The sequence below is a fragment of the Salmo trutta genome, unplaced genomic scaffold (assembly GCF_901001165.1).
Source record: "Salmo trutta unplaced genomic scaffold, fSalTru1.1, whole genome shotgun sequence".
Classification (NCBI taxonomy): Eukaryota; Metazoa; Chordata; class Actinopteri; order Salmoniformes; family Salmonidae; genus Salmo; species Salmo trutta.
In genome coordinates this window covers 636,679-660,862 of record NW_021822962.1, presented here as the reverse complement: position 1 = coordinate 660,862, position 24,184 = coordinate 636,679, and the positions used below count along the sequence as shown (strand labels likewise).

The following is a 24,184-nucleotide window of genomic DNA, read 5'->3' as shown; positions in this document are numbered from 1 at the left end:
GTATGTATTGCATAGTTTCACAGATAAATAAAGATGTGGAACGATACACACGCTGCGCTTTGGTCCGCTCCTTTATACAACAAACGTGACAGAGTATTAGTTATGATATTGACTGAATATTAGTTATGATATTGACTGAGTATTAGTTATGATATTGACTGAGTGTTAGTTATGATATTGACTGAGTGTTAGTTATGATATTGACTGAATATTAGTTATGATATTGACTGAGTATTAGTTATGATATTGACTGAGTATTAGTTATGATATTGACTACGAGTATTAGTTATATTGACTATGAGTATTAGTTATGGTATTGACTGAGTATTAATTATGATATTGACTATGGGTTTTAGTTATGATATTGACTGAGTATTAGTTATGGTATTGACCATCAGTATTAGTTATGGTATTGACCATCAGTATTAGTTATGGTATTGACCATCAGTATTAGTTATGGTATTGACTACGAGTATTAGTTATGATATTGACCATCAGTATTAGTTATGGTATTGACCATCAGTATTAGTTATGGTATTGACTGAGCAGTAGTTATGATATTGACCATCAGTTTTAGTTATGGTATTGACCATCAGTATTAGTTATGATATTGACCATCAGTATTAGTGATGGTATTGACCATCAGTATTAGTTATGGTATTGACCATCAGTATTAGTTAGGGTATTGACCATCAGTATTAGTTATGGTATTGACCATCAGTATTAGTTATGGTATTGACTGAGTATTAGTTATGATATTGACCATCAGTATTAGTTATGGAATTGACCGTCAGTATTAGTTATGGTATTGACCATCAGTATTAGTTATGGTATTGACTGAGTATTAGTTATGGTATTGACTGAGTATTAGTTATGATATTGACCATCAGTATTAGTTATGGAATTGACCGTCAGTATCAGTTATGGTATTGACCATCAGTATTAGTTATGGTATTGGCCATCAGTATTAGATATGGTATTGACCGTCAGTATCAGTTATGGTATTGACCATCAGCATTAGTTATGATATTGACCGTCAGTATTAGTTATGGTATTGACCGTCAGTATCAGTTATGGTATTGACTGAGTATTAGTTATGGTATTGACCGTCAGCATTAGTTATGGTATTGACCATCAGTATTAGTTATGGAATTGACCGTCAGTATTAGTTATGGTATTGACCATCAGTATTAGTTATGCTATTGACCATCAGTATTAGTTATGGTATTGACCATCAGTATTAGTTATGGTATTGACCATCAGTATTAGTTATGGTATTGACCATCAGTATTAGTTATGGTATTGACCATCAGTATTAGTTCTGATGTTGACTATGAACATTATTAGTTAATTAACCTGCTGACTCCTGCAGGTGCCCTGCTCTGTTGGTGGTGGGAGACAGCTCCCCTGCAGTCGAGGCTGTGGTCGAGAGCAACGCAAAGCTTAACCCAACACAGACCACACTGCTCAAGGTGAGTTTAATGTGTGGCTCAAACAGAAGTAACACTTAATATTACTGTCAAAAGTACTTTGTAAGTAAAGATCCGGAACTACAATGTCATTGACCATCCAAGAACAATACATGTGATTGATAGTGAGAAAGGGTTGTTAAGTTCAAATGACGGTTTTTCGGCCAATGATCTTTTGTCTCTGTCCAATCAGATGGCTGACTGTGGAGGACTTCCCCAGGTGAGCCAGCCTGGCAAACTGACAGAGGCCTTCAAGTACTTCATCCAGGGCATGGGTTACAGTAAGTATCATGGGTTACAGTAAGTATCATGGGTTACAGTAAGTCTCATGGGTTACAGTAAGTATCATGGGTTACAGTAAGTATCAGCTTAGGATAATGGGTCTAATTGGAAGATAATGTTCACCTTAGTGCATGTCAACAAGGGGCGGCAGGTAGCCTAGTGGTTACAGCATTGGGCCAGTAACCACAAGGTTTCTGGATCGAATCCCTGAGCTGACAAGGTAAAAATCTGTCGTTCTGCCCCTGAACAAGGCAGTTAACCGGTAGGCCGTCATTATAAATAAGAATGTGTTCTTAAATGACTTGCCTAGTTAAATAAATGTAAAAATATATATATAAAAACAAGGCATCACCTGTAGTCAGTGGCATCCACAGAGTAAAGGAATGAGAGACATGGAATATTGCTCCTCCACATTATCCCTGCACCCAAACACACAATGTTTCCACTATCCCTGCACCCAAACACACAATGTTTCCACTAACCCTGCACCCAAACACACAATGTTTCCACTATCCCTGCACCCAAACACACGTTTCCACTAACCCTGCACCCAAACACACATTTCCACTAACCCTGCACCCAAACACACAATGTTTCCACTATCCCTGCACCCAAACACACGTTTCCACTAACCCTGCACCCAAACACACAATGTTTCCACTAACCCTGCACCCAAACACACAATGTTTCCACTAACCCTGCACCCAAACACACAATGTTTCCACTATCCCTGCACCCAAACACACGTTTCCACTAACCCTGCACCCAAACACACAACGTTTCCACTATCCCTGCACCCAAACACAAAATGTTTCCACTAACCCTGCACCCAAACACAGCTGTTGTCAGCATGCACTGAGAGAGAACTGAAGAACAATAACTAAAATGTAGCTACCAGCCTCCTAGTGTACCCAGACTTTTTATTTATTTTATTTATTTCACCTTTATTTAACCAGGTAGGCAAGTTGAGAACAAGTTCTCATTTACAATTGCGACCTGGCCAAGATAAAGCAAAGCAGTTAGGGATTAAGATTTCATAGTTTTTGGTGGACTATTCACTTTCTATGACACTGTTGATCATTGTTGTCCCCTCCACTAAGACCAGGGGCTCTATTCAAACTGTGTCGCTGAAGCGTTACAGATTGCGCGTTAGCAATGTAAAGGTGATTTCCAGTTGAGGCAACGTACTGTGTGTAGCATTTACCATGAATGCCGTCTCCGCTAATGTGGAAACATTGCCTTTAAATTTCAATCATGCTGTAACACGGAATTTCCGTGATACGGACAGAATAGAGCCCCCAGGCTCTGGTCAAAAGCAATGCACTATATAGGGAATAGGAAGTGACAATTGCAATCTATCTGCAGTATTAAAGCTGATCTACCCCCTAAACATTAAAAAATATGTATGCTATGCTAGTTATGCTATGTTAGTTATTCTATGCTAACTGTCTCTCCTTCCTTCCCTTAGTGTCCTCAGCCAGCATGACCAGACTGGTGAGGTCCCGCACCGCCTCAGGCTCCAGCATCGCCTCCTGCGACAGCAGCAGGAGCCGCTCTCACACCAACGACAACCAGCCCGCCCGGGAGCACACCGACGTGTCCATGGAGAATGTATCTAACAGCACCGTAGATCAGACCGTTGTCATGTCCAGCAGCAAGACTGAGGACGCCTGCTAGTGCCCTGGTCACTGAAAGGTCATAGGTTGTCTCCTAAATAGCTCCCTATTTCCTTTATAGTGCACTACTGTTGACGTCAAAGGTAGTGCACAATATGGGAAATAGGGAGCCATTTGGGACACAGCCCCAGTGTCCCAAAACCCTGACCTCATAACCCTTGTCCTGTCTACCCTACTGCCTGTGTTGCTGCTGACAACACACCTCATAACCCCTGTCCTGTCCTGTCTACCCTACTGCCTGTGTTGCTGCTGACAACAAACCTCCTAACCCCTGTCCTGTCTACCCTACTGCTTGTGTTGCTGCTGACAACAAACCTCCTAACCCCTGTCCTGTCTACCCTACTGCCTGTGTTGCTGCTGACAATAAACCTCATAACCCCTGTCCTGTCTACCCTACTGCCTGTGTTGCTGCTGACAACAAACCTCATAACCCCTGTCCTGTCTACCCTACTGCCTGTGTTGCTGCTGACAATAAACCTCATAACCCCTGTCCTGTCTACCCTACTGCCTGTGTTGCTGCTGACAACAAACCTCATAACCCCTGTCCTGTCTACCCTACTGCCTGTGTTGCTGCTGACAACAAACCTCATAACCCCTGTCCTGTCTACCCTACTGCCTGTGTTGCTGCTGACAACAAGCCTCATAACCCCTGTCCTGTCCTGTCTACCCTACTGCTTGTGTTGCTGCTGACAACAAACCTCATAACCCCTGTCCTGTCTACCCTACTGCCTGTGTTGCTGCTGACAACAAGCCTCATAACCCCTGTCCTGTCCTGTCTACCCTACTGCTTGTGTTGCTGCTGACAACAAACCTCATAACCCCTGTCCTGTCTACCCTACTGCTTGTGTTGCTGCTGACAACAAACCTCATAACCCCTGTCCTGTCCTGTCTACCCTACTGCCTGTGTTGCTGCTGACAACAAGCCTCATAACCCCTGTCCTGTCCTGTCTACCCTACTGCTTGTGTTGCTGCTGACAACAAACCTCATAACCCCTGTCCTGTCTACCCTACTGCCTGTGTTGCTGCTGACAACACACCTCATAACCCCTGTCCTGTCTACCCTACTGCTTGTGTTGCTGCTGACAATAAACCTCATAACCCCTGTCCTGTCTACCCTACTGCTTGTGTTGCTGCTGACAACAAACCTCATAACCCCTGTCCTGTCTACCCTACTGCTTGTGTTGCTGCTGACAACAAACCTCATAACCCCTGTCCTGTCTACCCTACTGCCTGTGTTGCTGCTGACAATACACCTCATAACCCCTGTCCTGTCTACCCTACTGCCTGTGTTGCTGCTGACAACACACCTCATAACCCCTGTCCTGTCTACCCTACTGCCTGTGTTGCTGCTGACAACAAACCTCATAACCCCTGTCCTGTCCTGTCTGCCCTACTGCCTGTGTTGCTGCTGACAACAAACCTCATAACCCCTGTCCTGTCTACCCTACTGCCTGTGTTGCTGCTGACAACACACCTCATAACCCCTGTCCTGTCTACCCTACTGCTTGTGTTGCTGCTGACAATAAACCTCATAACCCCTGTCCTGTCTACCCTACTGCTTGTGTTGCTGCTGACAACAAACCTCATAACCCCTGTCCTGTCTACCCTACTGCTTGTTTTGCTGCTGACAACAAACCTCATAACCCCTGTCCTGTCCCTACTGCCTGTGTTGCTGCTGACAACAAACCTCATAACCCCTGTCCTGTCTACCCTACTGCTTGTGTTGCTGCTGACAACAAACCTCATAACCCCTGTCCTGTCTACCCTACTGCTTGTGTTGCTGCTGACAACAAACCTCATAACCCCTGTCCTGTCCCTACTGCCTGTGTTGCTGCTGACAACAAACCTCATAACCCCTGTCCTGTCTACCCTACTGCCTGTGTTGCTGCTGACAATAAACCTCATAACTCCTGTCCTGTCTACCCTACTGCTTGTGTTGCTGCTGACAACAAACCTCATAACCCCTGTCCTGTCTACCCTACTGCTTGTGTTGCTGCTGACAACAAACCTCATAACCCCTGTCCTGTCTACCCTACTGCCTGTGTTGCTGCTGACAATAAACCACAAGATACTGCTATGATACTGTCCTCTATCTGTACTCTGTTCTCACTGCATTGTGGGTAATAGAGTTTATACCCAACGGTTGTCACACTGTATGTCATTTCGGTGATATGTAATCTGTATGGATGTTCCTCTGTGGAAATAGATCTCTGATATTTATTGTTTTTATTGTTAGAATGTCACAATGCCGGGGGTTTTCAACCATAAACATGTAATGGACAGTTCTGATGTTAATGTCATCTGTGGTGATTGTCTGGCTGTTTTTAGATGATGGATCAAATTGACGACTCCCTATTTTATTTTTTTTATAACATGAGATATCTGTAATACATAAAGAAATCATAATGACTGTAACTATCAGTGATCCTAGGATTTTGTTTTTTTACCTTTATTTAACTAGGCAAGTCAGTTAAGAACAAATTCTTATTTTCAATGACAGCCTAGGAACAGTGGGGTAACTCCCTTGTTCAGGGGCAGAACAACAGATTTTTACCTTGTCAGCTCAGGGATTCGATTTTGCAACCTTTCGGTTACTGGCCCAGCGCTCTAACCACTAGGCTACCTGCCGCTCTAACCACTAGGCTACCTGCCGCTCTAACCACTAGGCTACCTGCCGCTCTAACCACTAGGCTACCTGTCTCTCTAACCACTAGGCTACCTGTCTCTCTAACCACTAGGCTACCTGTCTCTCTAACCACTAGGCTACCTGTCTCTCTAACCACTAGGCTACCTGCCGCTCTAACCACTAGGCTACCTGCCGCTCTAACCACTAGGCTACCTGCCGCTCTAACCACTAGGCTACCTGCCGCTCTAACCACTAGGCTACCTGTCTCTCTAACCACTAGGCTACCTGTCTCTCTAACCACTAGGCTACCTGTCTCTCTAACCACTAGGCTACCTGCCGCTCTAACCACTAGGCTACCTGCCGCTCTAACCACTAGGCTACCTGTCTCTCTAACCACTAGGCTACCTGTCTCTCTAACCACTAGGCTACCTGCTGCTCTAACCACTAGGCTACCTGCCGCTCTAACCACTAGGCTACCTGCCGCTCTAACCACTAGGCTACCTGTCTCTCTAACCACTAGGCTACCTGCCGCTCTAACCACTAGGCTACCTGCCGCTCTAACCACTAGGCTACCTGTCTCTCTAACCACTAGGCTACCTGTCTCTCTAACCACTAGGCTACCTGCTGCTCTAACCACTAGGCTACCTGCCGCTCTAACCACTAGGCTACCTGCCTCTCTAACCACTAGGCTACCTGCCGCCCCAGGATGACGCTTAAATAAGCCCTGAGATAAGAAGATCGTGTATTAATGTTTGGTCAAATCTTTCAAATTATGAAAAGTTGATTATATAAGATTTAAATGATATAGAAATGCAATGTATGTATAGTACCACTTTGTATTAGAGAAATAGCAAAAAATTATGCTGAAATTATTTTTACAAAATTACTTTAAAAAGATTTGTCACTACCCAAATCTTAATACTTTGTATTTATTTGAACCAATCAAATGTGACTTCCTGGATGAGTTTGTTGTTGTTTATGATGACATGGATATGGTACATGGTTTACTAGAGTATTTACCAATGAAATAAATGACAACACTTATTGAGCTGATCTCAATCAAATTTCAATCTGTAAAAAGTTGATACACTTTTAACCTCGTAGAGCTCAAATAAAAACTGACAGACATTGAGGCAAACACTATTGTTCACTAAGAGTCAATGGAAATCAATGCAAAACTGAGAAAATGTGAGAGACTCTTGTCTGATATACTGTACACTTTGCAGTAAACTACAAAATACTTGACATAATGTTTTGAGCACAACAGTACATACACAGTAAGCTTAATGACATGACACAAAATGAGCGAAACAGAAGAGTATAAAACAGGATGACCACTCGAGTGGTTAATGCCCTAATTTGGTAGAAGATTATCCCCATATGAATATGATGCATAATTACAATAGGTTTGACCCCTGTGTCCTACTACGGTATCATCAAAAATACATGATCAGCTTCCGCTAATATACTGAGTGTACAAAACATTCCATGACAGACTGACCAGGTGAATGCTATGATCCCTTATTAAAACACTTGTTAAATCCACTTCAATCAGTGTAGATGAAAGGGAGGAGACAGGTTAAAGAAGGATTTTTAAGCCTTGAGATATGGATTGTGTATGTGTGCCATTCTTAGGGTGAATGGGTAAGACAAAAGATGTAAGCTCCTTTGAACAGGGTATGGTAGTAGGTGCCAGGTGCACCGGTTTGTATCAAGAACTGCAACGCTGCTGAGTTTTTCACGCTCAACAGTTTCCCGTGTGTATCAAGAATGGTCCACCACCCAAAGGACATCCAGCCAATTTGACACAACTGTGGGAAGCATTGGAGTCAACATGGACCAGCATCCCTGTGGAATACTTTTGACACCTTGTAGAGTCCATTCTCTGACGAATTGAGGATGTTCTGAGGGCAAAAGGTGTACTTAATGTTTTGTACACTCAGTGTATATTTAGATGTTTAATAGACAATTGAAAAACAACTACATCCCTTTTCCCTTCATTGAATGGAGGTTAAATAATTGATAAACCCTGTGCATAAAAATAGTTTTTTTTATCAAGATCATAATGAAGAGTTTGGGCAGGGTTCAACTACAATTTTCTACAATCCTACTCCTGGGGACATTAGGGGTGTGCAGGCTTTGTTCCAGCCTGGTACTTGAACATCTAATTCAACTAACCAACAAATCATCAATCCCTTTATTCCAAGGAATGTAAAGCTGGAGTCAATAATAACCTAAATGAATCTGTCCTCTGCTCAGTCCTCCCCAGTCGAATCATACCAAAGACTCTAAAAACGCTTGACATTCAGCATTAAGGAGATGGATTTGGGTAAGGCCCTGCGGCAGACTAGCGTCTTACCCAGGGGTTGTACTTGTACACTAAACTGCCTCATGCAACAGAAACAGGAGATGGTCTCCTGCCCTATGGGCCGTATGTTCAGGCTCGGACAAGGCTGCTCAGTTGTCAGTTGATGACCTCATTGTGGTCGTAGTAGTGCTCCAGCTCAGAGAAGATGTCATTGGGGTTCCTGCAGCTGAGGTTACAGAAGCAGGCGTTGATCCACATCACCTGCCATGTCAGCGTGGCTCCGTTGGGACACTCAAACTCCACCTCGATAGTCTTGGACTTGTAAGGGATGCAGCAGCGATCGTCTGTGGCCATGCAGACACCACAGTATTTTGGACGGTAGGGCTTCTTGCTGTTGCAGCCTGAGATTGTGAAGTTCTGGCTCTGCTCCTCCCTGTAGATGTTCAGACACTTCTTCCCTGGCTGAGGGGTCATAGGTCAACATGGGCCAGAATCAACAATTGATTGGTTGACATGGGGTCAGAATACTGTTACACTGTCAAAATGGTCAAAAGGATGTTCAACTGTATTGAGAAAACATTTGTCACCCATGTGATTTTAAAACCATGTTTATATGCACAATACATGAGTTGATGAAGTTGGGCCTGGTTTTGAAAGCAAAAGTGAGAGATATTGTGTGTGTTTATAAAGTGTACTACTTTTGACCAGGGACCAACTTATTCCCTATATAGTGCACTACTTTTGACCAGAGCCCTATGGGTAGTACACTTTATAGGGAATAGGGTGCCATTTAGGGCAGAAGGAATGACAGATGTTCTCACCTTGATGTGCTTGGTGATGTCGACGTCACAGGGCCGGATGTTGCAGAGGCGTGACTCCTTGATCAACTCACACTGGTCGTTGGCGTTGGAGATCCTCAGGGACAGGCCACGTCCACAGGTCTTGGAACACGGGGACCAGGAGGTGGTCTGGGTAATGCAGTTCTTATGCCAGACCTCATTGTGGCTGGCGCGCACTGCCAAATAAACAGAAGAACAGACTCCTGATTAGGGATGCCAAATCCCGGTAACTTCCCTCCCAAAAATGCCCAGGTTTTCCAGAAATCCTGGTTGGAGGATTCCTGGATTCCCTGCTTATTCCTTCCTGATTTCAGGAATCTTCCAAACAGAATTTATGGGAAACCAATGGACCCCATAGTGCTCTGGTCTAAAGTAGTGCACTACATAGGACATAGGGTACCATTTGAGATGCATCCCATAGAATGTAGTAGTGTACCTATCTCTGCATGCCTGGGGGCTGCCTTGCGCGTCTTCCTGGACTCGTCACAGATCCACTGCTCACAGCATCGGCCCGGCAGTTTGACCAGCCTGGGCGTCTGACACCACACCCGGGGTGGATGGGAGTCCGTGCAGAGCGGCACACAACCGATGGCGCCGTTTACACACAGACAGCGGTACTTACAGCTGGGTTGGAAGCTCTGTCCGTTCCGGTAGATCACTCCGTCGTACTCGCAGCCTGTGCCCACCATGTCTGTTTGATCGATCATGTCAAATAATGAGAATCAGCGCTACACAGTAAAGTACATCCCCTATAGGTATACATAGGAAAACAACACGCAGGTTATAGCTGAGACTGTTCAATGTCGGCATTTCAGCTCCAAACGCCTTCCTTAAGAAAGACCAGTCTCAAAGCACTGTGGCACACAAAGAAATAAATGCATCAATTCAGATGTGGAATCAGAACAACGTCCGTTCACATTACTGTATCTATATTTACAAACTGACTTCCCAGCACAGATGGAGATGGTACAACGTCACAACTCAAAGAGGAAAGTTATCTGACACTTACAGGCACATACTCCTTTTTCGTACCTCGGCTTGTCCATGCTGTAGTCACAGTACAGTCCCTTATGGTAGTCACAGACGTCAGCCTCGTTGCAGGTCTCCCCCACCTGCTTGGAACAGGCCTTACAGCAGTCACAGCCATCCATCAGCACACTGACCCCTGGCGGACACAGGGGGGCGCTCTTGGCACACTTGCACGGCCATTTGCAGTACGCTGTACGGTTATACAGCTCTATGGTCGCCGTCAAGGGAGGCATGGCTGTGGAATATTGGGAAATGACCTGTAGGATGGAAAGAACAACATTAATGAAATACTGGGTCATACTGGTGGGTTGGTCTTTGGCCTGTCAGCCTTGTTGTGCTATTCCTGCAAACCCACAGAGCAGAGACCAGCAGCAGCTCCAGGTTCATCATCACTACCTATGTCATTGGTCATGTGCACCAACAACTAACATCCCCTCCTCACACAGCCAGTATAGTGATACAGTAGACAGGGGTTATATTGGGATGGGGCCACCCAGCCAGTATAGTGATACAGTAGACAGGGGTTATATTGGGATGGGGCCACCCAGCCAGTATAGTGATACAGTAGACAGGAGTTATATTGGAATGGGGCCACCCAGCCAGTATAGTGATACAGTAGACAGGAGTTATATTGGAATGGGGCCACCCAGCCAGTATAGTGATACAGTAGACAGGAGTTATATTGGGATGGGGCCACCCAGCCAGTATAGTGATACAGTAGACAGGAGTTATATTGGGATGAGGCCACCCAGCCAGTATAGTGATACAGTAGACAGGAGTTATATTGGGATGGGGCCACCCAGCCAGTATAGTGATACAGTAGACAGGAGTTATATTGGGATGAGGCCACCCAGCCAGTATAGTGATACAGTAGACAGGAGTTATATTGGAATGGGGCCACCCAGCCAGTATAGTGATACAGTAGACAGGAGTTATATTGGAATGGGGCCACCCAGCCAGTATAGTGATACAGTAGACAGGAGTTATATTGGGATGGGGCCACCCAGCCAGTATAGTGATACAGTAGACAGGAGTTATATTGGAATGGGGGCCACCCAGCCAGTATAGTGATACAGTAGACAGGAGTTATATTGGAATGGGGCCACCCAGCCAGTATAGTGATACAGTAGACAGGAGTTATATTGGAATGGGGCCACCCAGCCAGTATAGTGATACAGTAGACAGGAGTTATATTGGGATGGGGCCACCCAGCCAGTATAGTGATACAGTAGACAGGAGTTATATTGGGATGGGGCCACCCAGCCAGTATAGTGATACAGTAGACAGGAGTTATATTGGGATGGGGCCACCCAGCCAGTATAGTGATACAGTAGACAGGAGTTATATTGGGATGGGGCCACCCAGCCAGTATAGTGATACAGTAGACAGGAGTTATATTGGGATGGGGCCACCCAGCCAGTATAGTGATACAGTAGACAGGATTTATATTGGATGGGGCCACCCAGCCAGTAGTGATACAGTAGACAGGAGTTATAATTGGGGATGGGGCCACCCAGCCAGTATAGTGATACAGTAGACAGGAGTTATATTGGGATGGGGGCCACCCAGCCAGTATAGTGATACAGTAGACAGGAGTTATATTGGGATGGGGCCACCCAGCCAGTATAGTGATACAGTAGACAGGAGTTATATTGGGATGGGGCCACCCAGCCAGTATAGTGATACAGTAGACAGGAGTTATATTGGGATGGGGCCACCCAGCCAGTATAGTGATACAGTAGACAGGAGTTATATTGGGATGGGCCACCCAGCCAGTATAGTGATACAGTAGACAGGAGTTATATTGGGATGGGGCCACCCAGCCAGTATAGTGATACAGTAGACAGGAGTTATATTGGGATGGGGCCACCCAGCCAGTATAGTGATACAGTAGACAGGAGTTATATTGGGATGGGGCCACCCAGCCAGTATAGTGATACAGTAGACAGGAGTTATATTGGGATGGGGCCACCCAGCCAGTATAGTGATACAGTAGACAGGAGTTATATTGGATGGGCCACCCAGCCAGTATAGTGATACAGTAGACAGGAGTTATATTGGATGGGGCCACCCAGCCAGTATAGTGATACAGTAGACAGGAGTTATATTGGGATGGGGCCACCCAGCCAGTATAGTGATACAGTAGACAGGTTATATTGGATGGGGCCACCCAGCCAGTATAGTGATACAGTAGACAGGAGTTATATTGGATGGGGCCACCCAGCCAGTATAGTGTACAGTAGACAGGAGTTATATTGGAATGGGGCCACCCAGCCAGTATAGTGATACAGTAGACAGGTTATATTGGAATGGGGCCACCCAGCCAGTATAGTGATACAGTAGACAGGAGTTATATTGGATGGGGCCACCCAGCCAGTATAGTGATACAGTAGACAGGAGTTATATTGGGATGGGGCCACCCAGCCAGTATAGTGATACAGTAGACAGGAGTTATATTGGGATGGGGCCACCCAGCCAGTATAGTGATACCAGTAGACAGGAGTTATATTGGGATGGGGCACCCAGCCAGTATAGTGATACAGTCGACAGGAGTTATATTGGGATGGGGCCACCCAGCCAGTATAGTGATACAGTAGACAGGAGTTATATTGGGATGGGCCACCCAGCCAGTATAGTGATACAGTAGACAGGAGTTATATTGGGATGGGGCCACCCAGCCAGTATAGTGATACAGTAGACAGGAGTTATATTGGGATGGGGCCACCCAGCCAGTATAGTGATACAGTAGACAGGAGTTATATTGGGATGGGGCCAGTAGTTGCATTCAGCCCGAATTTGTTGTGGAAGGAAGTCGTTCTTCCAGGAACATTTGTAACAGTAGTACATGACATCAGACCACAGCAAGGGGAAATATGTTTGATTCCAGAGGGAAACACTCTGGCACATTTCCAAACTAAGGCCAGGAGTTCCCCCACCAACCTAAAGATGAAGATAAAGTTGTGTATGAAGCTGCAGTATTGTAGACTGGAGATCAGTGCAGGGTAGGGATCACACGCAAAACATCCCCGTTTGTTCTTCCTTAGTCTTTACATTTATTGAATTCAATCTAGTTCAGCCAGCCCCATGGACACAAATACCAAATTGCCGCTAGTGGTTTGGTTTCCCCCTATAAAGTAATCCATGGGACTAGTGACTGACAGAAATAAATAACTCTCAGGCCAGGGTCATTTAACCACACCTACCAAATAACACACTTTAAACGATATTAGTCAGAGAGAGTACTGAGGTAGTACCTGACCTGTCATTAGCTGAGCTAAAATGAGAGAGAGAGGAAGAGAGAGTGGAGGAGAGAGTAGAGGAGAGAGTAGAGGAGAGAGTAGAGGTAAGAGAGGGAGAGAGTAGAGGAGAGAGTAGAGGAGAGAGTAGAGGAGAGAGTAGAGGAGAGAGAGAGTAGAGGAGAGAGTAGAGGAGAGAGTAGAGGTAAGAGAGAGAGAGAGAGTAGAGGAGAGAGTAGAGGAGAGAGGGAGAGAGTAGAGGTAAGAGAGGGAGAGAGTAGAGGAGAGAGTAGAGGAGAGAGTAGAGGAGAGAGTAGAGGTAAGAGAGGAAGAGAGAGTAGAGGAGAGAGTAGAGGTAAGAGAGGAAGAGAGAGTAGAGGTAAGAGTAGAGGTAAGAGAGGAAGAGAGAGTAGAGGAGAGAGTAGAGGAGAGAGTAGAGGAGAGAGTAGAGGAGAGAGAGTAGAGGAGAGAGTAGAGGAGAGAGAGTAGAGGAGAGAGTAGAGGAGAGAGAGTAGAGGAGAGAGTAGAGGAGAGAGTAGAGGAGAGAGAGGAAGAGAGAGTAGAGGAGAGAGTAGAGGAGAGAGTAGAGGTAAGAGAGGAAGAGAGAGTAGAGGAGAGAGTAGAGGAGAGAGTAGAGGAGAGAGAGGAAGAGAGAGTAGAGGAGAGAGTAGAGGTAAGAGAGGAAGAGAGAGTAGAGGAGAGAGTAGAGGAGAGAGTAGAGGAGAGAGTAGAGGACTGCCCAATCTAACAGTTTCATGACTGTCTGGGTTTCAGCGCAGGCACAGAGACAGATTCTGAGGTCTATTGTATGATTAACATTGATAACACGATTATAGCCCAGTGTCAATGCGAAACCAATAATGGGTTATTGGTAATTCGCACCGCGCACAAAATGTCTCTGTGTTATTACGCAATTAAATCATCTAATCTGGATAAATGTGCACAACCTGCGATCATGTATATGTCTCATATTCTTCTGATCTGTAATCCATAACCTGTAATCTTTAAAACTATAGATAAAATAAATCAAAAGTTAGTCTGAACGTTAGAATTAAATCAAAGAATTGATGTTTACCTGATGAGTCCTGGCTACTATTAGAATCCACGGCAGAAGCCACCTCATTACGAGATTCCAATATCAACTTCATTGAAATCAGAATGAGATTCTTGTAAAAAAAATACAACGTATTCCACGAGCTCAGATTATTGCAAAACCGTGCGGTGCAAATGACATCCAGCGCCGGTCAACGCTCGCTACAAGGGAGTCCTTCTGTCTGACGTCACATTTCGGGACAAACCCTGTAGTTTTGCTTTGTTGGTTTTAATCCCTTCCTTTTCTTCAGTCCCCACCTCTCCCTCCTCCAGGAAAAAACGATTTCAAAAACTTGGGCTGACCAACAAAAATAAACAGTTGATACAACGTAATATAATTTTCCTTACACTTCTCTATATGTTGATTTATTAATCAAATACATTTTTAAACAAATTCAAACCAATCAACAATGAATCAACCAACCAGCAAATAAGGTGCCAGTTTGACAGCCTGCCTGTCTCTGTTTAGCATAAATTTATTTCATAGACCAATAAAATGTCCAAACCCCCAATTTAACTCACACATAAACTTGAAGAATAACCTTGCACATACAATATGTGCTTTTAATAATCCCAGTCAAAGGTCAACTATAAACTTCACTCAAACAGTCACTCCTACAAACAGATGCTGAAATACTTAGTGAACCCTCGTTGTTGGGTTTTCAATGAGATGGTGAATTCGCTGCAAAGGGATAAAAGCACATATTGTAGAGGATTTAACTAAACCACATTTGGGCTTAAATTTCTTTAACGTGTACAGTACAGCACTGGGTAAACAAAGTTATACTTTGCACAAGGACTACTGTGTTTGTTTGTGAATATTCATTTTGATGCGGCGATCAGCTAGTCATTGTTATTTATTTCCAGTCTTGGATATGGGGGGTTTAGTAGCTCTGCTACTCTTGAAGAGGCTCAGCGTTCAGTGTTAAACAAGCCACACAGGCGCCCTGGAGCAGAGCTCAGAACTTAGAAAAGGTTCAAGAGGAGTACTGTATTAATCCTAAAAGGTACAAGAGGAATACTGTATTAATCCTAAAAGGTTCAAGAGGAGTACTGTATTAATCCTAAAAGGTACAAGAGGAATACTGTATTAATCCTAAAAGGTTCAAGAGGAGTACTGTACTAATCCTAAAAGGTACAAGAGGAGTACTGTATTAATCCTAAAAGGTACAAGAGGAGTACTGTATTAATCCTAAAAGGTTCAAGAGGAGTACTGTATTAATCCTAAAAGGTTCAAGAGGAATACTGTATTAATCCTAAAAGGTACAAGAGGAGTACTGTATTAATCCTAAAAGGTACAAGAGGAGTACTGTATTAATCCTAAAAGGTACAAGAGGAATACTGTATTAATCCTAAAAGGTTCAAGAGGAGTACTGTATTAATCCTAAAAGGTACAAGAGGAATACTGTATTAATCCTAAAAGGTTCAAGAGGAGTACTGTATTAATCCTAAAAGGTACAAGAGGAATACTGTATTAATCCTAAAAGGTTCAAGAGGAGTACTGTACTAATCCTAAAAGGTACAAGAGGAGTACTGTATTAATCCTAAAAGGTACAAGAGGAGTACTGTATTAATCCTAAAAGGTTCAAGAGGAGTACTGTATTAATCCTAATCCTAAAAGGTCAAGATGAATACTGTATTAATCCTAAAAGGTACAAGAGGAGTACTGTATTAATCCTAAAAGGTACAAGAGGAGTACTGTATTAATCCTAAAAGGTACAAGAGGAATACTGTATTAATCCTAAAAGGTTCAAGAGGAGTACTGTATTAATCCTAAAAGGTTCAAGAGGAGTACTGTATTAATCCTAAAAGGTTCAAGAGGAATACTGTATTAATCCTAAAAGGTACAAGAGGAATACTGTATTAATCCTAAAAGGTTCAAGAGGAGTACTGTATTAATCCTAAAAGGTTCAAGAGGAGTACTGTATTAATCCTAAAAGGTTCAAGAGGAGTACTGTATTAATCCTAAAAGGTACAAGAGGAGTACTGTATTAATCCTAAAAGGTTCAAGAGGAGTACTGTATTAATCCTAAAAGGTACAAGAGGAGTACTATATTAATCCTAAAAGGTACAAGAGGAGTACTGTATTAATCCTAAAAGGTTCAAGAGGAGTACTGTATTAATCCTAAAAGGTACAAGAGGAATACTGTATTAATCCTAAAAGGTACAAGAGGAATACTGTATTAATCCTAAAAGGTACAAGAGGAGTACTGTATTAATCCTAAAAGGTACAAGAGGAGTACTGTATTAATCCTAAAAGGTTCAAGAGGAATACTGTATTAATCCTAAAAGGTTCAAGAGGAGTACTGTATTAATCCTAAAAGGTACAAGAGGAGTACTGTATTAATCCTAAAAGGTTCAAGAGGAGTACTGTATTAATCCTAAAAGGTTCAAGAGGAATACTGTATTAATCCTAAAAGGTTCAAGAGGAGTACTGTATTAATCCTAAAAGGTTCAAGAGGAGTACTGTATTAATCCTAAAAGGTACAAGAGGAGTACTGTATTAATCCTAAAAGGTTCAAGAGGAGTACTGTATTAATCCTAAAAGGTACAAGAGGAATACTGTATTAATCCTAAAAGGTTCAAGAGGAGTACTGTATTAATCCTAAAAGGTTCAAGAGGAGTACTGTATTAATCCTAAAAGGTACAAGAGGAATACTGTATTAATCCTAAAAGGTTCAAGAGGAGGAATACTGTATTAATCCTAAAAGGTTCAAGAGGAGTACTGTATTAATCCTAAAAGGTACAAGAGGAGTACTGTATTAATCCTAAAAGGTACAAGAGGAGTACTGTAATAATCCTAAAAGGTGCAAGAGGAGTACTGTATTAATCCTAAAAGGTACAAGAGGAGTACTGTATTAATCCTAAAAGGTTCAAGAGGAGTACTGTATTAATCCTAAAAGGTACAAGAGGAATACTGTATTAATCCTAAAAGGTACAAGAGGAATACTGTATTAATCCTAAAAGGTACAAGAGGAGTACTGTATTAATCCTAAAAGGTGCAAGAGGAGTACTGTATTAATCCTAAAAGGTTCAAGAGGAGTACTGTATTAATCCTAAAAGGTTCAAGAGGAGTACTGTATTAATCCTAAAAGGTACAAGAGGAATACTGTATTAATCCTAAAAGGTTCAAGAGGAGGAATACTGTATACTCCTAAAAAGGTTCAAGAGGAGTACTGTATTAATCCTAAAAGGTCAAGAGGAGTACTGTATTAATCCTAAAAGGTACAAGAGGAGTACTGTATTAATCCTAAAAGGTGCAAGAGGAGTACTGTATTAATCCTAAAAGGTACAAGAGGAGTACTATATTAATCTTAAAAGGTTCAAGAGGAGTACTGTATTAATCCTAAAAGGTTCAAGAGGAGTACTGTATTAATCCTAAAAGGTGCAAGAGGAATACTGTATTAATCCTAAAAGGTACAAGAGGAGTACTGTATTAATCCTAAAAGGTACAAGAGGAGTACTGTATTAAATCCTAAAAGGTTCAAGAGGAGATACTGTATTAATCCTAAAAGGTGCAAGAGGAGTCCTGTATTAATATCCTAAAGGTGTCAAGAGGAATACTGTATTAATCCTAAAAGGTTCAAGAGGAGTACTGTATTAATCCTAAAAGGTACAAGAGGAGTACTGTATTAATCCTAAAAGGTTCAAGAGGAGTACTGTATTAATCCTAAAAGGTGCAAGAGGAATACTGTATTAATCCTAAAAGGTACAAGAGGAGTACTGTATTAATCCTAAAAGGTACAAGAGGAGTACTGTATTAATCCTAAAAGGTACAAGAGGAATACTGTATTAATCCTAAAAGGTACAAGAGGAGTACTGTATTAATCCTAAAAGGTACAAGAGGAGTACTGTATTAATCCTAAAAGGTACAAGAGGAGTACTGTATTAATCCTAAAAGGTACAAGAGGAGTACTGTGTTAATCCTAAAAGGTGCAAGAGGAGTACTGTATTAATCCTAAAAGGTACAAGAGGAGTACTGTATTAATCCTAAAAGGTACAAGAGGAGGAATACTGTATTAATCCTAAAAGGTACAAGAGGAGTACTGTATTAATCCTAAAAGCGAGGATGTATCCTCAGTCAGAGGATCATATCCTATGATAATCAGACTGGCCAAACCTCAGTAGGGGATTGGGCATCCAGCAGGATATCTCTAGCAGAGCTCGGTATCCAACAGAGTAGATTCACTGATCTAGAGAATTACTTTAACCTTGTGGTGTGTCTAAGAAATTAAAACACACAGCTAAAATCCACCCTTTGTCCTTAAAGCAGTTCTAGAAAATGACCAGGTGGGTTTTGGTTTCCTAACTCATTGCTTTATCCTTGGATGTAGGCTGTTGCTAATTGATGCTGAAAGGGTCGCTGCTTTTTGGAGAATAAAGGTGTAGAGAGTTGCTGGTATCCTGGCAGGTTTAGAAGATACTGTGTCCAAAATGGTACTCTATTCCCTACATAGTGCAGCTCTTTTGACCTGCAGTGTAGTACTGTATGTAGGGAATAGGTTGCCATTTGGGGACGTAGACAGAGAGGATGGGAAATCCCTTATTTAACTGTAGCTAACCTGTTGACCTCTCTGATGAGGACCGTGAACCCTCGGAACACTGACCTGTTGACCTCTCTGATGAGGACCGTGAACCCTCGGAACACTGACCTGTTGACCTCTCTGATGAGGACCGTGAACCCTCGGAACACTGACCTGCTGACCTCTCTGATGAGGACCGTGAACCCTCGGAACACTGACCTGTTGACCTCTCTGATGAGGACCGTGAACCCTCAGAACACTGACCTGTTGACCTCTCTGATGAGGACCGTGAATTCTCGGAACACTGACCTGTTGACCTCTCTGATGAGGACCGTGAACCCTCGGAACACTGACCTGCTGACCTCTCTGATGAGGACCGTGAACCCTCGGAACACTGACCTGCTGACCTCTCTGATGAGGACCGTGAACCCTCGGAACACTGACCTGCTGACCTCTCTGATGAGGACCGTGAACCCTCGGAACACTGACCTGCTGACCTCTCTGATGAGGACCGTGAACCCTCGGAACACTGACCTGTTGACCTCTCTGATGAGGACCGTGAACCCTCGGAACACTGACCTGCTGACCTCTCTGATGAGGACCGTGAACCCTCGGAACACTGACCTGTTGACCTCTCTGATGAGGACCGTGAATTCTCGGAACACTGACCTGTTGACCTCTCTGATGAGGACCGTGAACCCTCAGAACACTGACCTGTTGACCTCTCTGATGAGGACCGTGAACCCTCGGAACACTGACCTGTTGACCTCTCTGATGAGGACCGTGAACCCTCGGAACACTGACCTGCTGACCTCTTTGATGAGGACCGTGAACCTTCAGAACATTGACCTGTTGACCTCTCTGATGAGGAACAATATCACAAGCGCTGATATTTGTTGATTGGGAGATCGTGGATGCATCCCAAATGGGATTAAGGGCACTATTTTTGACCAGGGCCCATATGGCTCTGGTCAAAAATAGTGCACTACATAGGGAATAGGGTGCCATTTGGGATGTAGACCAACCTGCAACACCAGTTGCATCATAGCATGGCCTCTTGAACTGGTAGTTGAACTAGAGGACAAGGAGAGGTGTGGTGTGATATACCTAGCATTACACTGTCTGGAGGACAAGGAGAGGTGTGGTAGGCCTAGCATTAATCTGTCCAGAGGAAAAGGAGAGGTGTGGTAGGCCTAGCATTACACTGTCTGGAGGACAAGGAGAGGTGTGGTAGGCCTAGCATTACACTGTCTGGAGGACAAGGAGAGGTGTGGTAGGCCTAGCATTACACTGTCTGGAGGACAAGGAGAGGTGTGGTAGGCCTAGCATTACACTGTCTGGAGGACAAGGAGAGGTGTGGTAGGCCTAGCATTACACTGTCTGGAGGACATGGAAAGGTGTGGTAGATCTAGCATTAATCTGTCCAGAGGAAAAGGATAGGTGTGATAGGCCTAGCATTAATCTGTCCAGAGGACAAGGAGCGGTGTGGTAGGCCTAGCATTAATCTGTCCAGAGGACAAGGAGAGGTGTGGTAGGCCTAGCATTAATCTGTCCAGAAGACATGGAGAGGTGTGGTGTGGTAGGCCTAGCATTAATCTGTCCAGAGGACATGGAGAGGTGTGGTGTGATAGGACTAGCATTAATCTGTCTAGATCACATAACTCCTTTTTATTTCTCTGTTCATCTATTTGGCATCCATGAGGTGGGATGTGAACAACATACACAGAACAGTGTAGTGTGTGTGAGCGCCAGGAACAAAGCTTAGCTACGGTCATGTAAGGTTAGGGCCAGCTCAGTCAGTCTCTACAGAACAGTAGCAAACCCTGTAAGGTTAGGGCCAGCTCAGTCAGTCTCTACAGTAATAAACCCTGTAAGGTTAGGGCCAGCTCAGTCAGTCTCTACAGAACAGTAGTAAACCCTGTAAGGTTAGAGCCAGCTCAGTCAGTCTCTACAGTAATAAACCCTGTAAGGTTAGGGCCAGCTCAGTCAGTCTCTACAGAACAGTAATAAACCCTGTAAGGTTAGGGCCAGCTCAGTCAGTCTCTACAGTAATAAACCCTGTAAGGCTAGGGCCAGCTAAGTCAGTCTCTACAGTAATAAACCCTGTAAGGTTAGGACCAGCTCAGTCAGTCTCTACAGAACAGTAATAAACCCTGTAAGGTTAGGGCCAGCTCAGTCAGTTTCTACAGTAATAAACCCTGTAAGGTTAGGGCCAGCTTATTCAATCTCTACAGTAATAAACCCTGTAAGGTTAGGGCCAGCTCAGTCAGTCTCTACAGTAATAAACCCTGTAAGGTTAGGGCCAGCTCAGTCAGTCTCTACAGTAATAAACCCTGTAAGGTTAGGGCCAGCTCAGTCAGTCTCTACAGTAATAAACCCTGTAAGGTTATGGCCAGCTCAGTCAGTCTCTACAGTAATAAACCCTGTAAGGTTAGGGCCAGCTCAGTCAGTCTCTACAGTAATAAACCCTGTAAGGTTAGGGCCAGCTCAGTCAATCTCTACAGTAATAAACCCTGTAAGGTTAGGGCCAGCTCAGTCAGTCTCTACAGTAATAAACCCTGTAAGGTTAGGACCAGCTCAGTCAGTCTCTACAGAACAGTAATAAACCCTGTAAGGTTAGGGCCAGCTCAGTCAGTCTCTACAGTAATAAACCCTGTAAGGTTAGGGCCAGCTCAGTCAATCTCTACAGTAATAAACCCTGTAAGGTTAGGGCCAGCTCAGTCAGTCTCTACAGTAATAAACCCTGTAAGGTTAGGGCCAGCTCAGTCAGTCTCTACAGTAATAAACCCTGTAAGGTTAGGGCCAGCTCAGTCAGTCTCTACAGTAATAAACCCTGTAAGGTTATGGCCAGCTCAGTCAGTCTCTACAGTAATAAACCCTGTTAGGTTAGGGCCAGCTCAGTCAGTCTCTACAGTAGTAAACCCTGTAAGGTTAGGACCAGCTCAGTCAGTCTCTACAGAACAGTAGCAAACCCTGTAAGGTTAAGGCCAGCTTGATCAGTCTCTATAGTAATAAACCCTGTAAGGTTAGGGCCAGCTCAGTCAGTCTCTACAGAGGTAAACACTGTAAGGTTAGGGCCAGCTCAGTCGGTCTCTACAGTAATAAACCCTGTAAGGTTAGGGCCAGCTCAGTCAGTCTCTACAGTAATAAACCCTGTAAGGTTAGGGCCTGCTCAGTCGGTCTCTACAGTAATAAACCCTGTAAGGTTAGGGCTAGCTCAGTCAGTCTCTACATTAGTAAAGTCTGTAAAGTTATGGCCAGCTCAGTCAGTCTCTACAGTAGTAAACTCTGTAAGGTTATGGCCAGCTCAGTCAGTCTCGACAGAAGTAAACCCTGCAAGGTTAGGGCCAGCTCAGTCAGTCTCTACAGTACAGTAGTAAACCCTGTAAGGTTAAGGCCAGCTTGATCAGTCTCTACAGTAGTAAACACTGTAAGGTTAGGGCCAGCTTGATCAGTCTCTACAGTAGTAAACACTAAGGTTAGGGCCAGCTCAGTCAATCTCTACAGTAATAAACCCTGTAAGATTAGGGCCAGCTCAGTCAGTCTCTACAGTAGTAAACCCTGTAAGGTTAGGGCCAGCTCAGTCAGTCTCTACAGTAGTAAACCCTGTAAGGTTAGGGCCAGCTCAGTCAGTCTCTACAGAACAGTAGCAAACCCTGTAAGGTTAGGGCCAGCTCAGTCAGTCTCTACAGAACAGTAATAAACCCTGTAAGGTTAGGGCCAGCTCAGTCAGTCTCTACAGTAATAAACCCTGTAAGGTTAGGGCCAGCTCAGTCAGTCTCTACAGTAGTAAACCTTGTAAGGTTAGGGCCAGCTCAGTCAGTCTCTACAGTAATAAACCCTGTAAGGTTAGGGCCAGCTCAGTCAGTCTCTACAGTAATAAACCCTGTAAGGTTAGGGCCAGCTCAGTCTGTCTCTACAGTAGTAAACCCTGTAAGGTTAGGGCCAGCTCAGTCAGTCTCTACGGTAATAAACCCTGTAAGGTTAGGGCCAGCTCAGTCAGTCTCTACAGTAATAAACCCTGTAAGGTTATGGCCAGCTCAGTCAGTCTCTACAGAACAGTAGTAAACCCTGTAAGGTTAGGGCCAGCTCAGTCAGTCTCTACAGAACAGTAGCAAACCCTGTAAGGTTAAGGCCAGCTTGATCAGTCTCTACAGTAATAAACCCTGTAAGGTTAGGGCCAGCTCAGTCAGTCTCTACAGTAGTAAACTCTGTAAGGTTAGGGCCAGCTCAGTCAGTCTCTACAGAACAGTAGCAAACCCTGTAAGGTTAAGGCCAGCTTGATCAGTCTCTACAGTAATAAACCCTGTAAGGTTAGGGCCAGCTCAGTCAGTCTCTACAGAGGTAAACACTGTAAGGTTAGGGCCAGCTCAGTCGGTCTCTACAGTAATAAACCCTGTAAGGTTAGGGCCAGCTCAGTCAGTCTCTACAGTAATAAACCCTGTAAGGTTAGGGCCAGCTCAGTCAGTCTCTACAGTAATAAACCCTGTAAGGTTAGGGCCAGCTCAGTCAGTCTCTACAGAGGTAAACCCTGTAAGGTTAGGGCCAGCTCAGTCAGTCTCTACAGTACAGTAGTAAACCCTGTAAGGTTAGGGCCAGCTTGATCAGTCTCTACAGTAGTAAACACTAAGGTTAGGGCCAGCTCAGTCAGTCTCTACAGTAGTAAATCCTGTAAGGTTAGGACCAGCTCAGTCAGTCTCTACAGTAGTAAACCCTGTAAGGTTAGGGCCAGCTCAGTCAGTCTCTACAGTAGTAAACCCTGTAAGGTTAGGACCAGCTCAGTCAGTCTCTACAGTAGTAAACCCTGTAAGGTTAGGGCCAGCTCAGTCAGTCTCTACAGTAGTAAACCCTGTAAGGTTAGGACCAGCTCAGTCAGTCTCTACAGTAGTAAACCCTGTAAGGTTAGGGCCAGCTCAGTCAGTCTCTACAGAAGTAAACCCTGGGGCCACTAGGACTAGAGGGACCTCATGGGCACCCTTATCTTTTAGATTGTATCTCTTGTTGTCTCCTTTCGAGCAACTGGCCAAAGTGATGAATTATCCTGCGGGTGAAGAAATTCAAGAATGTGACATATATAACTGAAAGAGGAAGTAATGACAAACGT

General features: G+C 44.0%; 1 protein-coding gene across 1 annotated transcript; it reads right to left on the bottom strand.

The window, feature by feature from the left end:
* Positions 1–8,085: 8,085 nt before the first annotated feature.
* On the bottom strand, positions 8,086–15,461 carry ccn4b (cellular communication network factor 4b). Its single transcript, XM_029746691.1, has 5 exons — positions 14,541–15,461; positions 10,210–10,486; positions 9,637–9,891; positions 9,183–9,376; positions 8,086–8,823 (listed from the first exon to the last, which is right to left on the bottom strand). Exons 1-5 carry the CDS (start codon positions 14,586–14,588, stop codon positions 8,518–8,520), a joined length of 1,080 nt encoding a protein of 359 aa, XP_029602551.1. The 5' UTR covers positions 14,589–15,461; the 3' UTR covers positions 8,086–8,517.
* Positions 15,462–24,184: the final 8,723 nt, after the last annotated feature.

Coding starts and splice junctions, on each gene's coding strand:
- ccn4b (XM_029746691.1), bottom strand. CDS start 14,588: ATGAGGTGGCTTCTGCCGTGGATTCTAATAGTAGCCAGGACTCATCAG. Junction 9,377..9,636: donor CCCCAGGCATGCAGAGATAG/GTACACTACTAC, acceptor TTTATTTGGCAG/TGCGCGCCAGCCACAATGAG. Junction 8,824..9,182: donor ACATCACCAAGCACATCAAG/GTGAGAACATCT, acceptor ATGACCCCTCAG/CCAGGGAAGAAGTGTCTGAA.